Raw genomic sequence first — 26,482 nt, forward strand, 5'->3', positions numbered from 1 at the left:
AGCGCCAACATGCTCATAGTCCGTTTGACTCTCTGGAGGGGGCGGTGGTAGAACAATCATGTGATCGAGTCTGCAACGTTTGCTTGGGCGCTCTTCGGGAAGGTCGCATACCTGAATTGGCTCTCGTCAACGGTAATTGGATTGGTGCGATTCCTGACGAACTGAAAGGTCTCAGCTGGGCAGAGAAAATGCTCATTTGTAGGGTGACAACCAATCGTTGCATAGCACGGGTTGCTAAATCTGGATTCAGCCAAATGACGGGTAATGCTGTATTTTTTGAGACGCCTGTACCAAAAGTATACAAAGTGTTACCCCCCTCTCGAACAGAGCTGTCTGAGGTTCTTGCATATGTGTTCATGGGCCCTTCCCGTCCATCGACGCACGATCATGACCGTATACCTCTGTTGGTCAATAAAAATAAGGTGGCTCGTGCGCTGGAGTGGTTGAAACTCAACCATTGCGATTATCAGGACTTGGAGATATCCTATGACAATCTCAATGATTATCCTGAGGACGTACCGCCAGTTTCCGTTCAGTTTACTCAAGCACCCGATTTTGATCCGTCAGAGAATCTTGCACTACATCAGACCGAAGACCCGTCAGCCACCGACAGTGGTCAATGCAACTTCATCGTTCATGGCCTGACTGGGGATAAGATAGAAGGAGCTTCCAGCAATGTTCTCAAGGCTGAGTCACTGAAACACTTGCGTCGTGGTGGAAAAGCACTTGGTGTAGGTAGGTCTGAGGACCCCGAATCAACTTATGACAACCCTCAGTTGTATCCACAAATGTTTCCTTGGTTGTTCCCGTATGGTTTGGGCGGTATTGGCAATGAGAATGGTATTCAGCGAGTACCAGATGCTGCTCGAAAGCGGGCGTTGCTCCTGTATCATGACAAACGGTTTCAGTTAGACCCACTGTTCCCATTAGTAGCGTTCAATCAGGAGCAAATCAAGAAGGCTTCCCTTGGTGGTTATCTTCTATCGGAGAAAAAAATATTTGCGTCGGTGTCAAGACGTGTAGCCTCATTGGACTTAGGTGTGTTGGATGGATTGATTGACAAACTCAAGCAAGGCTCTTACGGTGATGACAGCAGCCAACCAGAGAAAGACTGTTATAGGCTGCTGAGCGACCTTGATCATGTAGCTGGCAAGGTCAAAGGATCCAGGACCACACAGAAATGGAAGAGGAACGAGGCTTGGTCTATGATAACTCACCTTGGCGCACCTAGTTGGTTCATTACCATAGCTCCAGCTGATCAAAACAGTCCTCTCTGTTTGATGTTTGCCTCACCGGAGGGAAAAGACCAATTCAAAGTAGACTTGCTGGATCCGTCGGACAAGGTTCGAATGGTTGGCCGAAACCCGGTCGCCAGTGCAAGGTTTTTCAATATTGTTGTATCTTTATTCATCAAACATGTGCTAGGACATGGGTCAGGTCATGACGGTATTTTTGGTAGAACGGCTGGATTTTATGGTACGGTGGAACAACAGGGTAGACTCACCTTGCATCTCCACATATTGTTGTGGATCGCCAGCGCTCTCACACCCCAGGAGATTCGTGACCGAATATTAGAGGTAGGCTCAACCTTTCAGCAGGAGCTTGTGCAGTATCTGGAGTCTGTGCATATGGGCGAGTTTTTTGATGGTAAAAGCATGCGTGATATCGCGTTAGAGGTGGCCGAGAGAGAATCCGTATCGAAGGCCGCAGGATCCAGATACGTCCCCCCTACCGAGACTTTGGCCACGCCTCCTCCAAAGCGATGTACGTTACATCGGGAACAGGACTGCTCTATTATTTGCTTTGTATGTGAGAAAACGTCCGTGTGGTGGGCGTCGTTTAGATCAACAGTCAACGAGTTGCTGTGGAGGACTAACCGTCACGAATGTGGTAGTCACTGTCTCTCTAACAAGCATGGCACATGCAAGGCCCGGTACCCTCGAGAAGTACGTGCTGAGACGACAGTGGACCCTGATACAGGTTACCTGAATTTAAAGAAGGGTGAGGCGTGGATGAATACATTTTCTTCTGTGCTTACCTATATCTTGAGGTCGAACACCGACGTTACCAGTCTTTTGTCTGGGACAGCTATCAAAGCTGTAATCGCATATGTCACTGACTACGTCACCAAGCCTCAGCTTCAGATGCATGTATTGTTTGAAACAGTACGCGCCGTGTTGGGTGCTCAGTCTGAAGTAATAGGAGGGAATATCAAACAGCGTGCAGATGCTAGATTGCTTTTGGTGAAGATGGTGAACGCTTTGACTTCCAAGTCATCAATAGGTGGTCCGATGGCGTGTATGCACCTTCTCGGGCATCCGGATGTATACTGTAGTCATGATATCGTCACCGTTTATTGGTATCAGCACATTCAGTTCGTGAAGGAAGCTTGGAATGTCACCAATATGAAGGAGGACCTGGATGAAGAGAGATTTGTACTCGTTAATGTTGATGACTCCATCGTGCCTGTTGATCGGGTACAAGACTATTGCCTTCGTCCACAGGCATGTGGCCCTATGTCACTTTGGGATTGGTGGCGTCGCTCAAATAAGTGCAAGTCCAGTAACAAAATGCGACAAGAGAGGAAGAATGCATCTAGCACTGTCCACGGATACGTCCCTATATTCGGTGCTGATCGGGCAGATAAACAAGTACCCTGCTTGGGCAATGATACATTAGATGACTGTTTGGTTACGCACTCGCAAACTATTTACGAATCGAGCACCGACCCAGATTCGGATGCCAATTCTATGTCTGTCTCTGATTCTGAAGATGCCTCTGATAGTTTGGCAATTGACAATTACGCCAAATCGGAATGTAAAAGTGCTGGCAACGGTCGATCCGCATCTCCAAAGCCATCCTTGCCTATCCCAGAGACAAATCACCATGGAAGAAAGAGGCGCATAGAAGAAACGATGCAAGCCAACTCCGTCACCCCAGTTCATGAAGCAACTCAACTACTCTTCCTCCAAGAGCACGCTCAATTTATGACACATCATATCAACATAGCTCCGGATAGCATTGACGTTGTACTCAATCTAAGCGGGGGTTCCTTACCGAGAAGGGACAGAGGTAATACGGAAGAGTATTGCATGACCATGTTGGCCTTCTTTAAACCCTGGAGGTCTGCTCGAGATCTCAAAAGAGTCGATCAGACATGGCAGCAAGCCTTTGACAGTCATTCTTGGACCGATAGAGACGTTCGTTTCATGATGAACATGCATGTCAAATATGAGTGTAATGACGCGCGTGACGATTACAATGCTCAATTGAAACAAGGCCATCCAGCCATAAAAAAATTCCAGGATGGCATGGATGATCGCTCTGCAGCTGATCTCATGGAGGATGGCACACTCACCGAGATAATGTCTTTACTTACCACTGAAGAGCGATTACAGGCTTTAGAAGGACACGAGGGAAAGTGTTGGTTGGATGATCTTGAGAAGATGAACACCATTTCTGCGACGTTACAGGCGGTAGGTTGGTTGGATTCTAACAGCAAGCATGGTGAGGACGACGTGCATAACGGTGTAGGCGTCTCATCAGAGTCGACTACCGAACACCTCAGTCTTGTAAATGGTTCGTTGCGTAGCAAGCCTGAGTGGAAAGCCGAGCTGCAAGCTACCAAAGAAGCCATATTAGCCCTTCGCTTGAAACAGGCCAAAGATGCCATCCGGAATGGTACGATACCCGTCATCGCCAAGCAGCACGTAGACTCCGTGGTTGAAGTTGACGAGTCCTACTTGACTAAGGACTTCCGGTCAGGTTCGCCCAAAAGTAAAGAGTCTGTTTGTAGTATCGTGAGTAAATTCTCTTTAAATGTGGAACAAGAACGTGCGTTTCGAATTGTTGCACAGCATGCTTCCCACCCGTCTGGGCAACAGCTGCGTATGTATCTTGGTGGTATGGCAGGTACTGGGAAATCGCAGGTTATAAAAGCTTTGATGGCGTTCTTTGATGATAGACAAGAGAGCTACGCTTTCGTCGTAGTCGCACCGACTGCTGCAGCTGCTACTTTGGTAGGAGGATCCACATATCACTCGCTATTAGGCTTTGCAGGCTCAAATCCATCTCAGACTCAACGGTCGCTTCAAAAAGTCCGAGAGCGCTTACAATATGTTTCCTACATGTTTGTCGATGAGATCTCCATGATTGACTGCCTACAGTTCTACAATATGTCAGCGCAGATGTCATTGTCTCTGGACGTGTCTGAACTGGCCTTTGGAGGTCGAAACGTCGTTGCATCCGGTGACTTCGCACAGTTACCACCTTCGTCGGCTGGTTATCCCTTGTACAGTCATGCTGTAGGTTCCACTATTCATAAAGTAAATTCAGTACAACTGCAGCGCACCAGCATGGGAAAGGCGCTGTGGCACACGTTCACAACGGTTGTTTTGTTAACCCAGAATATGAGACAGCAGGGCTCTTCCGAGGAAGATCTTTACTTTAGACAGATACTTATGGATTTGAGACATTGTGCTTGCTCAGACGAGCAGATTGCGTGGATGAACAGTAAGATTGCAGGTCGAGGGCCAGGGCAGCCCCGTATGTCTGATTCGGATGTCAAATATGCTTCAATTATCACTGCCTGGAATGCCTCTAGAGATAAGATCAACGATATGGGTGCGCCAGCCTTTGCAAGGGACAACAATCACGCACTGGATGTATTTTACTCTTTGGACAGGTGGTCCAGTGCGGATGACGGCCTAGATACAAAAAAGAAGGTCAAAAGGTCAACCATCGACGTGCTCCGAACTAGTGATGTGGTGGAGCAAAAAATGCAGGAGAAACTATGGGCCGTGCATCCCGCTAGATCAGAGCATCATCCCGGTTGCTTGAGGATCTGCTTGGGCATGCCTGTTCTGATAAAACACAACGAAGCTACAGAAGCGGGTGTTACTAACGGGGCTGAAGGTTTTGTGGTTGGGTGGAATGCTCGGGAAATTGGCAGAGGTAAACAAACGTTGGATACACTGTTTGTGAAGTTGAAACTTACTGCTAGTACCGTGCGTGTCAAAGGTTTGCCTGACAATGTGGTTCCTGTGACGGCGTACACAAAGTCCATTGCTGTTAAATTAACGGATGATACTGAGGTTAGGCTATCACGCACACAGATTCCGGTAGTACTGAACTTCGGTATGACTGATTATGGGAGTCAAGGGCGTAGTCGTGTACACAATCCTTTTGATCCTGGCGAGTGTCGAAGCCATCAATCTCTGTATACCTGTCTATCCAGAGGAACGTCTTGGAGTAGCACAATACTGGTTCGTCCGATTCCGCAGTCTATGGCCAAAGGCAAGCTGTCTGAGCAATTGCGCAGAGAATTCCAACAGCTAGAGCTTTTAAACGCCATAACCACTCTACGATTTGAAGGTATACTACCGGATAGCGTTCAGGGAGACACAAGGACTGCATTGATACGGTCATTCCAGCAGTGGAAGGGCGTCGAATGGTGCCCACCAAATGTCCATCGGGCCATCAGATGGTCCAAAGTAGATCCTCTTGGTCTGACCGTCATCGAACCATCATCTAAGTGGCAAATGGTTGCAAACAGGCATAACACCACAAAAAAACAAGGATCCTCTGCTGAAGACCGTGCAGTGAACTACGTACCGGCTCATGGTACTTCTACGCTGTCAACTACACATAGTGATCCGTTCAACAACAGGAGATTCAGAAATCAGTTGAACAGTTTGCCTCAGCCCATAGGTTTGCGCTGGGATGCGGCCTCTTGGTCATGTGCATACGATGCTCTACTGAGCATATTGCACCTTATATATTCAACAAACAGTCGAATGTGGCTGGATGAGGTTGCTAATTCAAATGATCATTTGAGGCTCCTGACGGATGGCTGGGCAAGACATCCGTCTGAGCCACAGTTCGCAAAGGTAGAGTTGCAGCGTTCAGCAAATAGGATTAACATAACCAACTTTCCAATGGACGGCGTCACGGGCACGTCGGTATCTGCCCTTTGTGAGCTATTGCTACAGGTAAGTTCTGGGAGAGTCGTCCGCATAGACTCGTGTAGCCACTGTGGCCAAGAGGTGAGAAGACGAAACTTGTTGTCTTTGCTTTTCACGGGTGTTCTTGGTTATGTTGGCACCGTCAAGACAACGGCTGCAATCGTCAGGCATTTTATAGATCGCCGCATAGGACAGTGCACCTGTGGTTTGTACATGCGCAGCAAAGTGGTTGTCCCGGGTGCATCACCGGCCCTATTTGCGGTTGATCTCACGGGGATCACATCTGTGTCTGGTGTGATCACATTGGACTTCTCCTCAACGAAGTCCAAGTACTTTCTATCCGGGGTCATCTATCACGGAGGCCATCATTTCACCGCTAGATTATTCGACAAGCACAACAATACCTGGTCTCACGACGGTATGGTTGGAGATGGCCAATGCCAATTCGAAGGTAAGATGTCTGACTTACCGGACGTTCTGCATCTTGACGGTAGGCAGGCGTGTATCGGTGTGTATACGAAGGTGCAATCGAGCGCGTAGCACAAGCAAATGACAATACACTGCTTCAGTAGAGTGGCGCAGCCAATAGTGGCGTTTACCGAGGCGCCCCGAGGCACGCCTTGCTCCATATAGTGCGAATTGATCTCATGCATCGCTTTGCCTTTTACCTGAGCGATCTTGATTGCTCTCGTTTATTAGCGTTGCGAGTCACAATTGTTTGATCTTGAAGGACGCGTCATCCCACCGTGCCTTGAACGTCTATGGTTGATAACGCTGCAGATAAGAGCACAGGAACAACGTACTTCTGTTATAGTTCTGTGCCGTGCTCCTGTTGTCCCCCCTTCACAGTTTATCTTGTTCACCCCCGTACATTCTCTTCGAAACAGCTCCCTCTCCCTGATGTCTGTGAGTGTATTATCGTCCTTTCGTCAACCCGAGCATTTCTCCTGATTGTTTCTAGGTACAACCACGCACTTTGCTCTATTTGGAGGGACCTAACGCCCGATCTAACTCGGCGTCGGATGATCGTATGCTTCTCGTTGTAGACGAACGACAAAATTCAGTGCACTCCACCAACGAAGTCCTAGCGCTAGCCCAGACAGCTCTCATGCTTACCGTCCTCAGTCACTGGGCTCAGCCAAGCTGGCGGGTACTTTTGCCAGATCGCATGTTCGATCTTCAGGTTCTTGTTCTCGTGGACGTCAACCCCTTGGACGGCCATACACAGCTGGTCAACGTCTTTACCGCATTCGACCACATGTTCCCTTGCCTGTCCACCCTCCGATTCTCCAACACGCCTTTTCCGTGGGCTTCCCTTTCGCTGCCTTCCACGCTAATCGACTTAACTATTGAATACGTACCGCGAACACCCCCTGGCACAATTTATCCCGGTCCTCCCAGCTTCATGCCCGGTACTTCATCTCCCACCCTACACGATATACTGTCCATCCTGCTACCTATCACCAACGTTCAACGGCTCTCACTATACGGGGCGTTTCCCCTCTCCGACTCCACCATCGCGCCCACAACTCCTTCTTGTCACGTTCGTCTTCCCAGTCTGGAATACCTCCTTCTCGGGGGAAACCCTCGCCCGATCAATGCTCTCATCCCCTGCTTGTCCATCCCTGCGGTCCGCAGCATACACCTGGTCACTTCTTCATGGTCGCTGATCCGTAATGTTCCCCATCTCACAAGCCAGATGGGATTATCTTCTCGACTTCCACCCAAGTTCGCCACCCTATGTGTCGGTGCGAGGACTCGTCAGGACAGACATTCGATCTACTTTGAAGTCGACATACCTGACAGCGAGGTTCTGATGGTTTTGGAGTGCTTAGACGTTGAGTCGGGGGACTGGTGCACCGTGATTGAGGGGAGCGGTGTTCAAGGCGTTGTACAATTTACCATCCACGACCACTCCTCCGTCGCACCTGCTATCTCCATTCCAGGCTCCTTCCCTTGGAACGCCGTCGCCAACTCGCTTCCAGACGTAGGCATTCTTCGCGTCGTACACAGCACCAGGTGGACGTACAACATTTCGAACGCAATCTATCTCGCTAGGTTGCCCATTTGGTCGCAGCTGCGTGTTTTGGACTTTCGATTCCCTGTCGATGTTAAAGGAAACGACGTGGTGGGCATGGGGACCTGGCTCACGTACCTGAAGGAATGTGGAAGAAAGTTGGAGGTCAGGCTTCAAGGCAGAATTATAGACCATGATAGTGTTCGACCCTTGTTGGATGGCTTCCCGGACGCTAAGACGGTTTTGACGTTTCAAGAATGGATTGACAGTTATAGTATGTAGGCGTTGGTCCAGAGGCTCTTTACGTTTGTCCTCGTTCTACCAAACCTATGTCTTTTCTTTGATAACATGTTTGGTTGTGCACCTGCATCCTGTACTGTCCGTTTACCTTACCTCTCCTTTTCTTCCTGCGCCACACCTCATATTCTCCGTAAACACGGCGTTTTCTTGATCCTGGTGCATTTCCCTGTTCGTTCCCTGGTCATCTATTGTTTGATCTGATTATAGCCTATGTAAGTGTCCAAATAACTACAAGTACCATGGTAGCTTCTCATGCATTCCATTGAATACATCCACTCCCAGTTTCTCGCCACAACTGCAGTTTTGCAGGGTGGCACCTGGCTACGATCACTTTCACGTGATATCATCCCTTACCAAGTCGCGTCGGTTGAACGCGACGCGACTCTTCTGTTTATCGTCACCTGATGTCTCGCTGGAAACATATAAATACAAAGGAGCTTTCTTCCTGTCCACCCACCCCACAACTGTGTTTCCCAACGGGGTGGGGTCATACCATAATTCACTAACGTTCTTGCTTTGTTCCAGCCCATGGTCCTTCGATTCGGCCCTCAGCCTCCAGCCCGACTTGTATTCAACCTACGAGCCTTCGTGGACAGATGCCTTGCTCGGCTGGTGCATTTTATTTATTTCTTTGGCTGCACGATTTGCAGGCGTGCTTATATACTTAAACTACGTATCGGCTATTCTGCTACATGCACGATCTTTGCCTACCCGTATCTTCCGTCAATGTTTGGCCCGTACTATCTTGCGTTCCATTATCCTTATTACCCTTTATACTTTCTGGATCCTGTGGCCTTACTGTTCTGTTCAGGTTTGACGAGTCTGATCGATCATCTATTCAAACCATTATACAACCTGTACGATAGTTAGTAGGCTTCTCAAAAAAAAAGATAGCACGCCATGTTGTTCCGCCACATTGTTGTGCATTGCTTGTGCCACCTCGGTACACGTGCATCCGTCGGAACCTGTTTTGTTGTGCAGACACGTCACACATACCTTGTCTTCTTTTTCGTGTGAGCGCGACGTCTGCTTTCATGAGAATTGTTTCTTTATATCGTCGCCGTTGGCGGAACCGCCCTTCTCTACATCCTCGTGTAATTCTCCTGCGTCAGTCACGCTGCAGAGCCTATAAGCAACAAAAGCTTGGACGGGAAGCTCGCAGCAAAGCACAGTCGGATTTATGCTCTGCTTTTTCTTGTGCCCTCGCAGCTGTGTTGAGCTGTTTGCTCTATTGCTGTTCGTCTACTGCCTTTGCAGCTTGGGCGTGTGCTACGTTTCTGTCGTGGGCCTTTTACAATGCACTGCGTCTCATACTTCCCGCCTCTCTTTCTATAATCGGGTGCACTAGCACTTTCTTCGGTTCATTTTGTACGTTTATATTGTCTCTTCGTTGAAGTACATGTTTGCTTACACACCAGTCAGTCTCTGGTTCCCAACGGATTGGTAATAGGCGAGAGCGTAGGCAAGGTCCAGTCCTGAACGTACTGGTGCAGGGCGCGACGAAAGGAGTGTGCTTGAGTAAGCATACGCCCATTTCTCTCTCGGACTATATTCTAATACACCGTTTGTACAGATCTATCATCCAATGCACCTCTCAAAGACGTCTGGTTTCAGCTACGTCGTCGCCACCTTGTCCCAGCCATAACCGACTCGTTGAACGGCTACGTGTTCTATCCGTCTTACTCCAAACGTCCCATCGACTTCGATCAAACGCTCGGCGACATAAGATTTGAGGACGGCACCCACCTGTACGTCTGCTTCAGGCTACGCGGAGGTGCGTCCCGTGGCGATACCATGCCTCGCCATTCCCCGGGCGGTTCTTATTGTAAGTATGATCTCGTTCACTGCTTTCGCCTCTGTTTCCTGTCCCTGTTTCACTCACTTGCGTCAAACCCCTTTAGCAAACAACCAGCCTGCCTACACTCAAGGAAACGTTGGCTCGTCTACAGTTGTCGAAAGCTCAAATGACGATTCTGGTTAGCATCCGTGCGTTCTTAATGTGAAAGTGCACTTACCGGCCATCAGATTTGACAGATTTGACGGACAGTGAACCTGAATGCAACGACAATTCCCCCAAGGAAGCCGTCGTTTCCGCATCCAATGCACCCATCCAGCCTAGAAACATGTCGCCTATCGTTCCTGATGGTTTGCCTGAATACGCCTGCGATCCGGACGACTCCACCCCTGTGGCACCCGTTGATGCCAACGGTCTCGAGTGGGACGTTAACACCGGTGCGTCCGCCGCATCCATCGACTCTGACGGTCTTGAATGGATCGCCAATGCGCCCGGACTGGCCGATGCGATTGCAGAAGAGCTAGACAAACTGTGCGTCTATATTTCTTGGTTGATGCTCCCCCCGCTAAATACCGGCCAACTAAATGCGTTCTGTAACGCGATAGGCTACCCGCAGACCCACGATTTGCCCGCGCCGGACATCTACAGCACCGATGCGTATCCTCTCCTGTGTCACTCAAGGACGTGGTGATGATTCGCGCCTGCTCCAAAGACCAAACCGATCTCAATCGCGATCCAGCTGTTCGAAGGACCTACCGAAGGAATAATGCGGGTAGGCTGGAGAGTATGGATACCCCGATTCCTTCCCGTGTAAAAGTGCGAGGCTGTCCGCAGGTCTTGGATGACAAAGGCAAACGGCCTCTCATTGACCAGTCCAGTCTTCATGCGCCTCCTTTCAAGCGATGCCGGACATCAAACAACGACTCTTTGTCTGCATACGTACCGGGTGCCACTGAGATGTCAGATTCCAGTGAGTCAGGACATCCCAGCACACGGCGAACTGTTCCTCATTGTTTAGTTAATATGGTTGTGTATCTAGGTGACGGGAGGACATCTTACTGGGCAGGCGGTTTAGCCAACGGCATTCCATCGTGCTTTGGACGCCAACCTTACTCCGCCTCTAGTGAAAATGGTTCGTCGTCTGAACGTTTTATCGTGAGTCGCTTCTGCCCTATTTTTTTCCCGGTTATATTACTTCTACTTATTTCGCCGCGCTGAATTGTCCGCACAGGCCGCCCCGTCAAGGTAGGCCCCAAACTCTATGTCCTTTTGTCTATTCTACTGATCTGCATACGTGGATAGCAACGTTCCCCGCAGGCCATCCCATACACCTCTCCCGTCCACAGCTGCACGACAGCATCCGAACATCCCTGGTCAGGCCGGTGAGTTGGGGAAAAATCTTGTGAATTAGCTTCTATACTCAGGTTTGCAAACAGTACCGATGGGTTTCCCAATACCACCGCCCCGGAATTCAATGACCATGCAGGAACTTGAAGCCAAGATCAGCCAGAAGAACGAGAAGAAGAAGAATCAGAACGCATACAGGAGCCGCAAACGCCTGCAGGCAAAGACGGTAAACCGTGCTGAGCAGATATCGACCAACCTCCAATTCGACTCGCTTTCCATTTCAAGTACTGGATGGATGGGAAGGAGGTTCGACGGCCGAGAGAATGCGCAGATGAAAAAGAGGTGGTCAGATCGTACCATTGAGAGCGATATGGTGGATTTTCAGCGAGTTCCTTTCCGAGAGAAGTAAGTCCCCCATGTCAGTTGGACTTATCAGGTTACGCTGACTGTTACCAGTTTGAGGACACAGCCCGCAACGGACATCCGGGATTGTGAAGGTCGCCTAATATGCAAGAGGTCGATGTTCCGGTCTTGTATGCTACGCCTACTGCCACAGTTGCAGGCTGAAGCTGTGTTGTTTTGGTCCGCGACTACCCTGTACACGCTTGCCCCTGGTGTTGTCCATAGTCGAGGACCGCACAAGTTCACCATCTTCGGCCACGATCGCAACAATAAGAAGGTGTACCATCTAACTCATCATCTTCATGATTTGTCATCTCTTACCGGTGATATAGGTACCCGCTTTAAACCCTTGGCATGTCAAGAACAAGACCGCACTCGACGCGTTTTTCGCTCCCGGTAGTGCCATCTATCAAATACAGTTAGCTTCACATTTTGGTTTGTCCTCAATGTTATCTTACGGTTCGCTCTTCAGGGCCATGGGGATGAGGTTTCTGGAAGTCAGTTTCCCAGAAATCGTCGCCCGGTATAAGGAATGCCATCAAACCATAGGCAAGACTTATGGCATATGGCCCATGTATGGTTTATTTTATAATTTCTGTTTGAATGGCGCGAGGCCGGGAACGGTGAGCCGTGTATATTGCGAACCTCACGTAGACTGGAAGAACATTGCCATTGGAGTATGTCTGGTATTCGTATACGGTACCTGTTCCTTTCCTATATCTGAAGTGATGGCTAAACAACTAACCGCGACTGTTCAACAGGTAATTTCGACCATAAACGAAAGGCGTGGCTTGTAATATGGGAGGCTGGCGTCATCATCGAGATCCCAGCCGGAGTTTTCGTGGCCTATCCATCTTCGTTATTCTATCACTTCAACTGGGACATCGGTGAGTGTGATTTATTCCTGCTTGCGATTGTAGAACTGACATTCTATGTTCACAGAGGTGGTCACCACAGAGGACGGTTCTCGTCCAACTCGGGAAAATAGTCAGCCGTTGGACGGCACTGATGGGAGAGGCTCGGCTGTGTGGTTCAACCAGGCAACGATGTTCCAGTCCGCGGAAACAGGATATGACACCATGGTGCAGGCCAAAGCTGCTGGTGCGGACACCACATGTAAATTCTCGAAGGACAGCTTCCCATCCCTTGCATCGTAGGCACTGTTAACATAACTCGTTATATATCACCTTACATTTGTCATTATTCTTGTTACGTTTCTACATTATCTCTAGGATTTATAATACGTTTTCTACCCCCACTCCATAACCCCATACTTATGTCCGGATCTGAGCACGTCTTTGCCACACGATTTCTGTGGTAGCCGTTCGGTTTGGGTCCAAGGCCTGCATGTGTTCCATAGCGCTGTGTGTGCCTTTCTTTGAACAGTCGAACTTCGGTTTCACCACGTCCTTTACACCAACACATCCAGCCGGTACGTCTCATACACCGTCGTCATACTATCAATGTGAGGTCACCAAATGCTCTCCAGACTGGTCAGGGTTTATTATTATGGTCTCTTTCGTTCGTTTGCCGCCATAGCCAGTTTTTTGTTTATCCAGGTTCGATTTATTGGCGTCTTATCAAGACAAGTATGATAACTTCGTGATGACATCGTATAGATTGAGTGATCATGGTTTACGACTAATATCATCCGTACCTTAAGATATTGGATATGCCTCCTTTATGGGACGGACCGTATCTTTCCCGACGAGGGAGTCGCTCACAATCAACTATTCTCAGGTTCTACTATCGACTGCCTACGTCCTACTGTTCAAGCCTCTCCTCGGTCTACTGTGAGTACTCTACTGCCTTCTGGCTTTGCACTGTACCGGCCTTTGCTCATATCGTAGAATATGGCTAGAATATCTTCGAGTATCATGTCTGGGTCCTTCGCCCTAGCACATTCCGTCCAGTCTCACATGGAGGATTACACGGTCAGTGTTACAATTGTACCATCCCATTGAACTACCAACTCTGACGTTCACCTCTAATGTTGCAGGACGAAGCGATCGCACCTGTTTTGATACAACTGCATCGCTTACGGTCTCTGGTCTTCAAGCCCAATCTTCTTACGTGGGATTCAGGCCAGATGGAGATCATGGACACGGCTCTTAGTACGATGCTTGCTGACGTACGGGAACGGCGCAACAATCTCGGCCTGGACCCCAGCTGTGTCGGTACCCATACCCTGCCAGAAGAAATCCTCTGCATGGTATTCGAGTGTCTGGTGGACTTTGGTGATAAACCTCGTTCCCTATCTAGCGTCAAGAATCTTCTGTCTATATTACGGGTATGCAGGAGATGGTATCGTGTCGCATCGGGAAAGGCGAGTATCTGGAGAGGTATCGACCTGGACATTATTCCTCGCAAATTCCTTCATTCGTGGCTGGATCGGTGCGCTACCACCCAACTCTCTGTCTGGACATCCCACGCGGATCCCATCATATCCATACGCGACAATTACCATAACTTTCCATCCCAGGTAGTCAGCCTGACCTTAAGGGCGAATTGGTATCTCGGGGCAGAACACCGAGACCACATTAACTCCGCTACCTTTCCAAACGTTCTTCACCTCTACATCGTCGACTACCCAGCGCCGGACATCATCTTCTCTCCTCCTCCCATATCCGGGTTCACATATCTACGCACCCTTGAAGTGCAGTGCGAATGGGAGTTCTGGGCCATAGAAAGATCGCTCCCCCTCCACATCGAAGACCTCACTATCAACATTCACGGCGTTGACACACTGTCTCGTTCCCGGCTCGCCAACTCCGTTGGCCATCTTCGTCACCTTCGTCGCTTCGTCTTCAACACAGGCATACGGTTTCTCGCATCCAACGCGGACCCGAGGATGTGGCTCCCGGCACTCGAATACGTCCATCTCATTTTGAATCCCCGTTATCATCATCTCATACTGGACATACTTCCCACATTCAACGTCCGCGCTTACCACCTCCTTCTCCGTGAAACTGAGGGAGAGATGATATTTAATGGGCCAAAGGAACTCACTTCGTCATTGGGCACCATACTTCAAGGCCGTACGACCTTCTTCACCCGGGTACGATTTACCCTCGGATTAAAACGTCCTATCATGTCTTTCGAAGGAGCGGACCACTGTTCGGTGAGCGTCGAGGAGCACGGTCCGTTTGGTACACGCCTCGCCCTGTTGCTCGATCTTTTGGACGCCCGCTGCATCCGTGAGGTGGTACTGGCCGAAGATTCCAGGGGCAACCCTCGCTTTTACGGTATGGGAGAGGCTTATATCCTTCTACGCTGGGTAGAGCATTTGGTTCTTGAGGGGGAAGTGGGACCGGAGGCCAGTCGATTGTTGATAGGTCTAGGTGGAAAGGGTAGCCATATCATATTCCCGGACGAGTCCTCTTACTCTATCAAGTGGCTGTCTCTATCTTCCATTCATTTACACGGCGTAGATGATGGTCTATTCTACTCCAGCCACTTTGAGGGTATGCAGGGGCTCTGCCTTGCTGTTTGGTCTATGGGACGGGAAGGCTTGCCTTTGCAAACCGTCAGAATCACGAAGACCGAACTTCGTGAGTCCGCGTTCAAGAAGTTGGAAGATGTCATACCCAACGTTATTGTTGAGTCGAACTATGAAGGGGAAGAATATGAGGTAACCGTTTGTGTTTGCGCCCCTCCTCTCTCCGCTTTGCTCACCTACTGGTTGTTTATTCTGTAAGACTGTGTCAGATTCCGTACCAGACACCTGGCAGAGCGACTAGTTTTGCTAGCCAATCTAGGCAAGTCCGACATTTCTATCCTCTTGTGTGGCCGTTCTGACAGTGTCTTGGATTATTTTCACGTTGGTTATTCTGTCCGAACCTACGACACTACCTTAGACATCCTTCACTTTCCCATACTCTTATGCTCTCTATTGTCTTGCCTCCCTTCTATACATCAGTGCATATATCGTGCTGTGTTATGTACTATACGTTGAACGCTGCTAGGTGATAAGGTAACAGGTTGTAGGCAGTGTGGCGTAAGCGTGTGTTTACCGTCTGTGGCGTGGGAGTGTATATACTTGACGTGACGGGCAATTCCAATCAGATTCAGTATACGTTCGCCTACACCGCCGCTATGGTTCCTCGATTCTTTCCTTGTTACTCTACCTATGATCTGAATGCAATACGACTAGCCTCCATGTGTCTTTGACTTTACACCACTCAGTTCAAAGAGAAAACGCATTGTTGCTGCACTGTCTACCATGACACATGACGCGACCTCCAGTCCTGTTTCCGTTACCGGCGGCCGGTTGGCTATCCGGATCCATTGAGTAGAACATGTATATATGTTAACACTCTTCCCCTTTACTTATTCTCGGTGATCGTGCTTGTTCTGTAGTATATGTCTCACAGTGTCATTGGGAATCGTGGCTAGGCCATGCGTCAGCATGGCTATATAAAAAAAAAAGATGTGGAATCGTACCGCCTGCAAGGCCTTTCCCTTGTAATGTAAATGACCGGTCCCCGGGTGCGCTTACAATAGCGTAACAGAGTCATTGCAAGCACCCTTCAGTTACAATTATTGTAACCAGTGGTCGTCTCTCTTGAACACACCTACAATAATGTAACTGACCGGTCCTCGGGCGCACTTACTACAATTGTGTAACCTACTCACGGTGGATAGAGTTACAGTATGTGTAACTCGGCGGCCATTGACGGCGCCTACAATTTGTAGCATTACCATGGTGAGCGTACTTACAACACTTGTAACTAGCTCCTAGCCCAGAACTGATAATTTACAACAAACCCACAATAATTAACAAGAAAATCGTCCACTTTGTGAGAGATTGTTACAATTTTGACCACCACGGCTCTAGGTTTCTCGTCCAATTTTCATACGCATTCGGTTTTTCCTCTTGTCCTCAGTCGTCCATCTTCCCAGCTGACTGAGGTGAGTTTTCCCGATTGCTCTTCGTTCTCTGTTATCATATGGACTCCTAATTACATTGTACCTATACGTGTCCGATTTCTCTAGGTACAGTGATATATATTCAGAGTCGTCCATCTTCCCAGCCGACTGAGATGTGTCCGATTTCTCTAGCTCGCTGTTCAACAATACTGAACACCCCAAGAACACTCCACAGTGTCATCATCTTTGGACAAAGACAATCAGTAAAGTAACCCGCAAAAAGAAAAGATACCACAGAATATCAACGGAACCAAGGCAGAACGTACGCTACATGATAAAACAATGAGTGAGCGTGATAAGTACTGGGAATGAACGCTGAACCACGAGAAGCTAAAACACTATGGCTAAACGTGGGTACAGACAAGATATACAGAATTCCCTCTCTCGATGATCATCTACTTATGCCTTCGACGGAGTCGCCGCGGCCTCGAGCTCCGCGATCGCCGTATTGAACAAACCCAGTAGGTCATTGTAGGTCATGTTGGTTGAAATCAGCATATGTTGAAACTCCAGCAAGTGCACAAACCCGTAAAGTAGTTTGCACATCGTCTCCGAGACGTGATTCCGTACAACATTGTGGATCGGTGCCCTGAGCGTTGGCCTACCGATGAACAACAACGGGGCCTTTGCCGTCCTGGAATTATAAATGCTCTCGAGCGTCAAGTGGCCAAATGCGCTCCGGATGGCCTTGTACCAGTCCTCCTCGTCTTCCGTTGACTTGGACAGGTTCGGGTCATGCAAGACGAGCAGGTGAATGTGCTTCATGACCGCGTAAGCAGTGACCCAAATGATGGACTCGAGATCATGGTGGACGCCATGCGGGAAATGCTCGACCTTGGATTTTTTTCGGTGCATGGACACTAGCAGCAGCTCGGCTGCCATGAACTGAGCCGTTCCCTGTCCCGAGTAGTGAAGAGCAAATGAGCCAGAGAGTTACGAGGGATCAGTGCAAATACACATGTTCGATCACACTCACGGTGATGATGTCTGCGTGTTCGACTGTGCCACTCATTTTCATGGGCATCGACGTCGACACGGTCCTCGGTACGGGCGGCTGTGCATTTAGAGCGGAACACCCCCGCCGAAGCTGAGGTGGGTGCTCCTCGACAACCTTGACGTACTCAGTATTCCATTCAACATCGGGCTTATCCAAATGAGCGAGTTCCAAGTCGCAAAGGAAACCTTCGCCGCCCGGTGGGGGCGAAGGGAGCCTGTTGAGGAGAATCTAACATTAATGCCGTTAGCTACTTCTAAGACATAAATACTCACGTATAAAAACAGAAGCAAACACACATTACCGGCCGAGATATCACGGTGGAGAATTCCCTGCTCCGACAAAAACTGATGAGCTAAATAGCGCCCCAGCTCATAATCAGTAGAGGTTAGCGCTATGGAAAAGTAAAGCATATGTACCGAGAGTAGCGTCGCGCAACCCTCTGAGAAGCTGCAGCTCGGACTCGTATTTCCAAAGCGGTTGACCAACCGATTTCAAGAGAAGGCGATGAAGATGGCGTTCGAGACCGTGACTGTCCGGTGAATACCCTCGAAGGCCGTACACCGTGATCGCTTCATGATCTCTAGGACTAGGATAGAATACGTCTCTCCCATCGAAAAACTTTGCCAGGCCGGGATGATCGCCCTTCACAGAGCCATAGATACCGGATTCTGGCGTCCGCCTCTGCGTACGCCATGCATTCTTCATGATCAACACATCGCCGAACAGCTCCCCGGTGTCCGGGTTAACCTGCCGAACGGCCCAGACACTAGTCCCTCGGCCGGTGTAGGAGATAGAGGACCAGAAAAGAGCATCGACTGTTTGCCAGAGACGAGCATTATCTCCGCCGAGGGAGAAGCGATACACAGGAACCTTGCTGTTTGGGTCACCAACGACCTGTACGGTGGGATCGTGTCCGATGTCTTCCTCCGATAAGATGCAAACCACGCTATTGATTCCCGACGTGCTGCGCCAAATCGACGGTACAACCGACGCGTTGGATCGACCAAGGCACCCGACTGATCAACCCACTCGATCGACCAACTATGCACCTTTCGACGAATAAAAATCCAACGCAACCAAATTACCGACCAACTACCGACCGGACCACCCACAGAGCATAAATGGAACCACTCTGCAACTACCCGTACGCTAAATCACCACCACCGCCGCCACTCTCAACTGCCTCACCGACGGAAACTGAGTCTTTACTCGCGGGTGCAGGGTCAGCGGAGGCACGGGGAGGGCTAGGGAAATGGTTGGGAGCGGTGCTGATGGAGATGGAGAGGGCGTTTAAGGGGCTGATGAGAGGGATGACAGGGGAGAGTGTTGGAGGATTCGGAGTGTTATCAGGCGCGGGTTTTGATTCGAGGAGTTTTGGGGGTTGGTGGGGACCGTGACTACGTCTGCAGTACAGGTAAGGCGTAAAACTGTATGAATTAGATAACATGATCGGCGTGCATGTTGTCGCGATAGAAGAAGAAAAAGACTCGCCAACTTGATTGGTCTAACCATCCTCGCAACTCCAGATACCGTCACACAAATATCGTCAGCTTCATACCTCCCTCGGGACTACACACTTTCTTCAAATGCCCACCACGGCTTCGACCGCGCCAAGTCTGCCTGACATATTCGCCAGCTCATCCGTCCACATAACCAACTGCTCAAATGAGCATGCTGAATATCGTGAAAGGACTATAGGAAAGGCGTCATGAGCAGCGTGGATACTGATCCGGGTGGTTGTAAATTGGTGTTGGAGAGGGAGGATGTAATGTCGTACGTGCTGGTCAGGCGTTAGAGAGCTAGGGCGGAGAGTGGTGGCGAGGAGAGTGTTTAAAAGCATCTCGATGAGCGTTGGCGTAAGAGGAAGGTAGGATCTCGCAGCGTTCCAGAGGTCGAGGACGGGGGATAGTATTCTCTTTGCATGCCTTGAAGAGTGGTCGAAATCGCATTCAGATGTGGAGGGCTTATGCGGTTGCTTGTGTATGGTAGGTGTAGGATACGATGAAGTAGTTTGTTTAATTTCTGGGACCTGAATGATACAACGATGACGTCCAATCTTCAGTACGGCGACTTTTGTGCAGAAGTGCAGGCGTCCCAGAGCGTAGGTATGGACGGATAGGAGCCGAAGGAGAACGCACTAACCTCAGCGATGTTCCGTTTGTAAACGCATCGCACTAGCGTCGGGTCGAGGCTCCCTTATATGCTCGAATGGGATGTTAGGTATCGAGCAGCCAGGCGCCGACTAGGGGATTGGGTACCTAGCGGTGTCGACAGCTAGCCAGCATGAAGATATACAGTGAATATTTTGCCCGAGAGGAGCAATATCGTCGATGCAGAGCAAAGGACACGTCGGCTAAGTATCGGTATACACTTGATGGACCCCGAAGGATACCGCCACGCATTGACAACTCAGATACTTATTTGGTTACGCGTACGATCTTGAATGGTATGAATCCAGCAGTTAACTGAGGTGGAAGCTGTGAGTTACAGACTACTACCGTAAAGATACTGTAAGAGATATTTAACCAAGTGGAAGTCGACGTCGTCTACGCACCTGCGCCACACTGCACGATCGCCACGACAAATTGAACTCTCATTCAGCGCGCATTTGCGGTGGATGGCAAGGGAATATTCAGGAGTATAAATATGAGTCACACAATTCTAAGACGAACAATGCGCATTCAAGAACGATCAGAGACATAAGAGAGCCAGAACGATGAAAGGGAGAAGAAAGGTACTGCGCGCCACAGTCCCTGAAAAGGGCGTGTTTGCCATTGTTTGCGCGCCACCCGAGTCTTGTTATCGGCGACGACACCCACAACGCCGAACTCCTCTCCTCGCACCCTCATAATTCGCCAATATTGCACGCCACAATTCACACCCCATCCCACCTTACGAACAACGACCGACGAAGACAGAGACGACGACGACGGATCGGCACTCGATGAAAAACGATGCGACCGAGGCCGCGCTCGGTCTGCTTGGTCTCTCTGAGTCGCCCACCACAGCCCATCACGTCTTTTCGCCCCTTCCGCACCCTTCGACGGCAGCCCCGAGCTCGACAACGACGGCGCCGACGATACCGAGGAAGAGACCTTTTCCTGCATCGTTTGATAGGCCGAAGAGCATTTCAGAAACTGGGGCGTCTGGGAGTACTTCGGCTTTGTCCTCGACTTTTGCGTCGACCTCGACGTCTCACCACAACCATCCACAACCACAACATCGACCGCCGCCTTCGCCCGCGCTATCCAAACGATCACCAGCACCCTCTTCCTCCTCTAAGTCACGTCATTACGCTGCCTCGAGCTCATCGGGCCTCCCTAGGCCGGAAGAAGCGTCGACGGATGCTATCAACTGCATCTGTGGCTTCACCTTCGACGACGGCTTCTCCATCGCATGCGACAATTGCTCCAGGTGGTGTCATGCAGCCTGTTTTGAGATTACGGACCCGAGTCAGGTACCAGAAGAATGGCATTGTTGGGTCTGCGCGGGGACGAAAGGCGTGGATCGAGAGAAGGCAAGGAAGGTACAGAGGGAACGGTTGAAAGCTATGCAGGCTGGTGCAATGGCGGCTATGAGAGACGGAGGTGGCGGGATGGCGAATGGGCATGGACACGGGAATGGACAGGGATATGGCGCGAGGGAGACGAGTCCGGGCACGCAGCAGCAGAAGAAGGCGAAACGGAGACGGGCGTCTGTTCATCAGGACCATCCTCAGCCGACACAAGTCGACGAGGACGAGCATGTCGAGATCGAGGAGCCGCCGCCGACGTCGAGCTATGTCCCAATTACCCACAATATCTTTCCCAATCCGGAGACGAAGGATAGGCTGCGTCGACAGGCTCAACATTGGCGCGGTGTCACGGCTCTCAGTTCCCCATCGTCGCCGCCACCCGCCACACATCCCTTCGATGCATCGCCAGTCCATTTTTCGTCACTACCATCAGTCGCCTCGACATCTATTCACCCAATTCGTTCGGACTCGTTGCCTGCCCACAGCGTTCTGCCACCGACATACGCCACTCTCGCCACTTCCCCCATCCCATCCACCTCTTTCATCACTCCATTCACGTCGACCGTCATCCCATCGTCTTCCTACCTCTCTGATCCACTCAACGCTTATGCCCACCACGGCATGCCGAAACCGTTCGTACACCTTCTCGGACCGCCACTCGACGTTGCATTGGACGCACGAGTCGCAGGAGACGAAGGGAGGTTCGTCAGGAGTGGATGTCGACCGAATGCCGTTCTGAGGCCTGTGATCTGTGAAGAGAGTAAGGAGAGGGAGAGGGGGCGGGAGAAGGTTCCAGCGGTGGAGGAGGGGGAGGAACCGTTGACGTTTGGAGTATTTGCGTTGAGAGATTTGAAGGCGAATGAAGAGGTTGTTTTGGGTTGGGAGTGGGACGACGGGAATGCGATCCATGCGTTGCCAGCGCTCATCGAAACACCGCATCTTTTCTCGTGAGTATTCCTGTTCGCCTCTATCTATGACTATTATTTGGTTCTATTTTCTTCCTGTTTACTCAATTTCTTTGATTTTTGGGTATCATCTCGTGCGTCTATTTTTCGTTTAATACTCTGTACTGACCAGATTCTCGCACCACAACAGACCACACCAAATCACCCACCTCCGCACGCAGATGACCCATATTCTTCACTCCCTCACATCAACATTCACCACCTGCGCCTGTGGCTCAAAGTCGAAAGATTGCGCCCTTCAAATGATGGCCGCGTTCGTAGACGGAGATATTCCCGCTCCGTCCGAATCCATGTATCCTCCGCATGCATACCATCCCTCGTATCCGACCTCCCACTCCTCTCCGCAGAAACGCCCGGGTGTGAACGGACGCGACTCAAACCATCCTCCTCCCCAGTCGCCGTACACGCCACAGACGCCACATTTCAGCCATCCATGGCTGAACAACTATCATAACCCGACACCGACGCCAACAACGCCTTTCCCGCATTCGCCACTCGTCCCCGATTCGTACGTTCAGCCGCCGCACCTGTATCGTAAACCTCATTCGACAACCACATCGACCTCATTTCGACCACCATCCGCCGGCCCGTCGAGTTCCAAATCGCACTCCCACCGTCTGAACGCGAATCTGGACGTCGCGGGCCCGTCGAATGCAAACGTTGACCTAGGGCCGTTAGTAGGTACCCAGCGCGGGTTCAGGACACGCGAGAGGGGTGTCGAGGGGTGGAGTGGCGGGATGGAGGGAGTCGAGATGGTACCACCGTCCGAGTCAGAGTCGAGGGAGATGCCGGAGGTGATGGTGAGTCCTGCGACGCCGAGCAGAGATGTGAAGGGGAAAGGGAAGAGTGTGACAAGGGGGAAAAGTACGGAAAAGGGCAAGGAGAAAGCGCGCGAGGGAGGGTTGGATGGTGATGTGGAGATGAGTGACCAGACTGGGGCAGGTAATGGCGTCTCAGGTCAGCCATCTGTCGAATCATGGGCTATACGCGATTATACTCACCTCGGGGTCTTCCTCTCATCTTTTCTTTTTTCGTTTTCTTTGCTCATTTCGACAGACCTACCCGCACACCGTCGGCGTCGTCGGTCTTCAAGATCACGTTCCGGATCGGTTTCTTCGCTCATGGATGAGGATAAAGAGGGTGATAACGGGATGGACGCGAGTGAGATGCCGGAGAGGATGCCGCCGAAGATGAGGAAGGGGTGGATTCGGAAGACTGTCCCTGTCGTGGCCAGCGGGAAGCAGTCTGTCGAAGGGTTGGATCAAGGCAAGATCAAGCAGAAGGAGGGGGCTGTCGGTATGGATGCCGAAATGGATGGTGCGTCGATTCAATCATCGGGCGCTGGAATACCAAGACTGACGAAATCTTTCAAGGTCCGATATCAACAATATCAACGCCGACGCCGACAGCGAGCACCATGCCCCCTCCTCCGGCCCCTAACCCGACCACCGCCGTCCCATCCTCACCTTCTCCTTCGCTTTCACCCGCGTACAAGCCTCACCCCGCCACACATCTTCACCCATCCGATAGACGCTCCTCCGACCCACTTTCCTATCCCATCTTCGCACCTTCCAGCGGCACGCCCGATTCCAACCTGACAATGAGTGGCCATGCGATAGCACCGGCGCCGGCCTCAGTAACCGCTACACCGTCACCGACGGCTCATTTCGCGATGCTCTCGTTGACCTCACCACAGATATCATTCGGCAGTTCGACGACACAGATTATGGCCGGAACAGGGTCGCCCCCGCAGACGAGATCTCCACCCCGAATTCTATCGTTCAATCAATCCTCATCGCCTCTGTCCACGGCCCCTTCTTCACACCCTGTCGCTGAATCGATCACGACCAAATCGCCCCCGCCACAGAGCGAGCTTGAGTCGGAGGTGGAAGAGGTTGGGGATGGTCGAGAGGTGGAGGGTGATACCAGTATGGAGTCGGTTCCGGAGAACGATGCGAAGGAGGAGGGTGCTATGGATGTGGACGGAGACGGCGATAAGGCTGTGGAGCTTGAAAAAGCGGGGAGTCCACAGTCGCTGGCTAAGGTCGAGCCGTTCCGGAGGAAGGAGGCATTGTCGGGTGGGCAGTTGGAAGGGGTTCGGGAACCAGAGCAGTCTATGCAGGAGGAGTCACCACCGGAACAATCTCCTCGGACTCAGGATACGACTGCACCCACTGCCACGATATCCAATCCACAACCGCCAATTCCGATTAATCCTATCGAGCCTCCCATTCTCAAATCTCCTGCCTCACCCCACGTCGTCCATTCCGTCTCTCACTCGTCACCACCGTCGCCATCCACGCCTACCCATATTCCTCCTCCACACAATCACGAACGGCTCGATGACGGTGAAGATGCCGTGATGGATGGTGGTATGCTCGAAGCGGGAGACGGGCGAGGAATCGTCTTGGCCTCGAGTCCTCTATCGGCTCCATCTACTCTTTCTCCGCAGAGGGACAGGTCGAAATCTCGATCTCCGTCGCCGCCGAGTGCGGAACGACTTTTTTCTCCTCGACAAACTAATGCCACCCATGATCGTGCTTCTCCTGAGCAGCGTGACACATCACCGTTACCGGGAGCGCATTCGCCTCGTCAACGGACCCCAATGGGACCTAGAGATCGGATTACCACCCCTCCACGCGAGCATATCACTACCCCTCCACCAGACCATACCGCTACCCCACGCGAACGAACTCCCTCTCCACCACGAGAACGAACCGCCAGTCCTCCACAACCCGCGCGAACGCCCACGCCTCCGCCACCTCCGAAAGTCAAGATGTCGCTCAAGGATTTCGCGATGCGGAAGAAGAAGCAGAGGGAAGAGGAGGAGAAGGAGATGAAGGAGCGCGGTCTTACGCCGGTCGTTGAGTCTCCAGCAGCGGTGGAAGAGAGAAGGCCGGACGAGGGGCGGAAGGACACGGATGGCGAGAAGGAGAATCGGGTGCAGGGTTCGGAGGTGAGGTACAATGGTAACGGTAACGGCATCGGAGGGGGAGGGGCGATTAAGACGAACGGAATGGTTTCGCTGGAGCTTATGAAGGATGTGTTGGCAATGGATGTTGATGACGACGAGGATGACAACGAGAATCAGGACTCGTTCTCGTCTACGGATAGGCCTTGGTCTCCGCCGCCGCCGAGGTCGCTTTCGCTTCCAACGATTGAGAAGACTGTGCTCCCACCACCGATATCCAGTCCGTTGAAGAACGCGCATGTCTTCGACTCGAGAGAGGCCAAAGCCGAGGCTGTGGAGGCTGCCACTGTTCCAATACCTCCGACGATTCAGCCGTCATCGTCAAACGGGGTCAATGGCCATGGCACTCGCGATCTCGACGACGACGACGAGGTTGACTACCTCGGCTCAATTACATCGTCGCCTGCACCAAACCCTCGTGCGCTTTCACCACCTCATACTTCTCCGATGGCCTCTCCCGACGCGTCGACCTGGCGCGACAGAGAAAAGCCCATCCCGCCGTCTCGACAGTCGACTCAGGAAGAAGGCGAAATCGTGGCCAACTCGACGGCGCCCAATACTCGTGCTTCGACACCGTCAACTTCCGCTCCCTCTGGACCTTCTTTCCCGTCAAGGCCACCGCCATCTGCTCCACGTTCGTTCAAGCTTGGTGGGCTCTCGCCTTCTCATCTTCCTTCGTTACCCTTCGCAGCTCGAAGCAGTGCTCCTTCGTTGAGTCTCCCTCAGCGTCCGTTGCTTCCACCTGGTTCGAGACCGTTACCATCTGGTCCGCGAGCTCTGAGAGCTGCTGCAGCTGCGAGTTCGGCGTCATCGCCTTCGATTCCTGGTCGTACTTTTGGTTCTGTTGGGGTCAGTGGTGGTGGTGGATTCGGGTTCGGGGGTGTCCCGAGGGGCCCTAGCGCTGATCGGGATAGAGAACGTGAACGTGAGAGGGAAAGGGAGAGAGATGGGAAGGATAGAAAGGATCTGGGTCTTAGTTCGAGGGGCCGGACCACGGGTGGTTGGTCGAGATAGTGTATGAGGAGAGAGAGGACCGAAGCAGCAACCCGTTAAGATGTATGTTATCTATATTATTGTATCTGCAGCCGTGCTCTCGACATTCGATTCTCTCTCGCCGAGTCTTGTTGCCCTGTTGGTCTCATTAGTCTCGTGTCACTTTTTTTTTCGTTCCTTCTTGATAATTTCTGTTCATTCTCCTATGTCCGTTCTATTTTGTGTGCTAATCGCGACTTTCTTTTCGTGTATTTCTGCCATCTTTCTTTCCGTCTTTCTCAGGGTTACT

The 26,482-nt window shown here is 51.0% G+C and overlaps 9 protein-coding genes across 9 annotated transcripts; 8 read left to right on the forward strand and 1 right to left on the reverse strand.

The window, feature by feature from the left end:
- Positions 1-254: 254 nt before the first annotated feature.
- On the forward strand, positions 255-899 carry STEHIDRAFT_38195 (uncharacterized protein; the record flags this gene model as incomplete). The annotated part of the gene is made up of 1 exon (XM_007311582.1): positions 255-899. A coding segment is annotated over one exon (645 nt), but the record flags the coding sequence as incomplete, so codon positions are not given.
- Positions 885-1,490, forward strand: STEHIDRAFT_43667 (uncharacterized protein; the record flags this gene model as incomplete). The annotated part of the gene is made up of 1 exon (XM_007311585.1): positions 885-1,490. A coding segment is annotated over one exon (606 nt), but the record flags the coding sequence as incomplete, so codon positions are not given.
- A 27-nt stretch (positions 1,491-1,517) lies between these two features.
- STEHIDRAFT_38788 (uncharacterized protein) lies at positions 1,518-2,180 on the forward strand (the record flags this gene model as incomplete). Its single annotated transcript, XM_007311583.1, has 1 exon — positions 1,518-2,180. A coding segment is annotated over one exon (663 nt), but the record flags the coding sequence as incomplete, so codon positions are not given.
- Positions 2,181-2,240: 60 nt separating this feature from the next.
- STEHIDRAFT_35865 (uncharacterized protein) lies at positions 2,241-3,491 on the forward strand (the record flags this gene model as incomplete). Its single annotated transcript, XM_007311581.1, has 3 exons — positions 2,241-2,374; positions 2,432-2,685; positions 2,923-3,491. Coding segments are annotated over 3 exons (957 nt in total), but the record flags the coding sequence as incomplete, so codon positions are not given.
- Positions 3,492-4,187: 696 nt separating this feature from the next.
- Positions 4,188-5,321, forward strand: STEHIDRAFT_69756 (uncharacterized protein; the record flags this gene model as incomplete). The annotated part of the gene is made up of 2 exons (XM_007311586.1): positions 4,188-4,687; positions 4,733-5,321. Coding segments are annotated over 2 exons (1,089 nt in total), but the record flags the coding sequence as incomplete, so codon positions are not given.
- Positions 5,313-5,855, forward strand: STEHIDRAFT_40293 (uncharacterized protein; the record flags this gene model as incomplete). The annotated part of the gene is made up of 1 exon (XM_007311584.1): positions 5,313-5,855. A coding segment is annotated over one exon (543 nt), but the record flags the coding sequence as incomplete, so codon positions are not given.
- A 3,605-nt stretch (positions 5,856-9,460) lies between these two features.
- Positions 9,461-16,115, forward strand: STEHIDRAFT_116684 (uncharacterized protein; the record flags this gene model as incomplete). Its single annotated transcript, XM_007311603.1, has 23 exons — positions 9,461-9,544; positions 9,699-9,798; positions 9,854-10,054; positions 10,182-10,256; positions 10,306-10,606; positions 10,681-11,045; positions 11,115-11,230; positions 11,307-11,320; positions 11,393-11,457; positions 11,512-11,827; positions 11,879-12,101; positions 12,157-12,242; positions 12,297-12,523; positions 12,586-12,711; positions 12,767-12,977; positions 13,146-13,188; positions 13,211-13,256; positions 13,565-13,617; positions 13,675-13,758; positions 13,824-14,036; positions 14,087-14,218; positions 14,307-15,455; positions 15,978-16,115. 23 exons carry the CDS (start codon positions 9,461-9,463, stop codon positions 16,113-16,115), a joined length of 4,368 nt encoding a protein of 1,455 aa, XP_007311665.1.
- A 1,037-nt stretch (positions 16,116-17,152) lies between these two features.
- STEHIDRAFT_116685 (uncharacterized protein) lies at positions 17,153-19,197 on the reverse strand (the record flags this gene model as incomplete). Its single annotated transcript, XM_007311604.1, has 5 exons — positions 17,153-17,650; positions 17,730-17,978; positions 18,023-18,102; positions 18,167-18,714; positions 18,893-19,197. The coding sequence occupies 5 exons, from the start codon at positions 19,195-19,197 to the stop codon at positions 17,153-17,155; spliced, it is 1,680 nt and encodes a 559-aa protein (XP_007311666.1).
- Positions 19,198-20,694: 1,497 nt separating this feature from the next.
- Positions 20,695-26,214, forward strand: STEHIDRAFT_116686 (uncharacterized protein; the record flags this gene model as incomplete). Its single annotated transcript, XM_007311605.1, has 4 exons — positions 20,695-22,211; positions 22,342-23,186; positions 23,286-23,546; positions 23,603-26,214. The coding sequence occupies 4 exons, from the start codon at positions 20,695-20,697 to the stop codon at positions 26,212-26,214; spliced, it is 5,235 nt and encodes a 1,744-aa protein (XP_007311667.1).
- Between the last annotated feature and the right edge of the window lie 268 nt (positions 26,215-26,482).

Source organism: Stereum hirsutum, assembly GCF_000264905.1.
Source record: "Stereum hirsutum FP-91666 SS1 unplaced genomic scaffold STEHIscaffold_29, whole genome shotgun sequence".
Classification (NCBI taxonomy): Eukaryota; Fungi; Basidiomycota; class Agaricomycetes; order Russulales; family Stereaceae; genus Stereum; species Stereum hirsutum.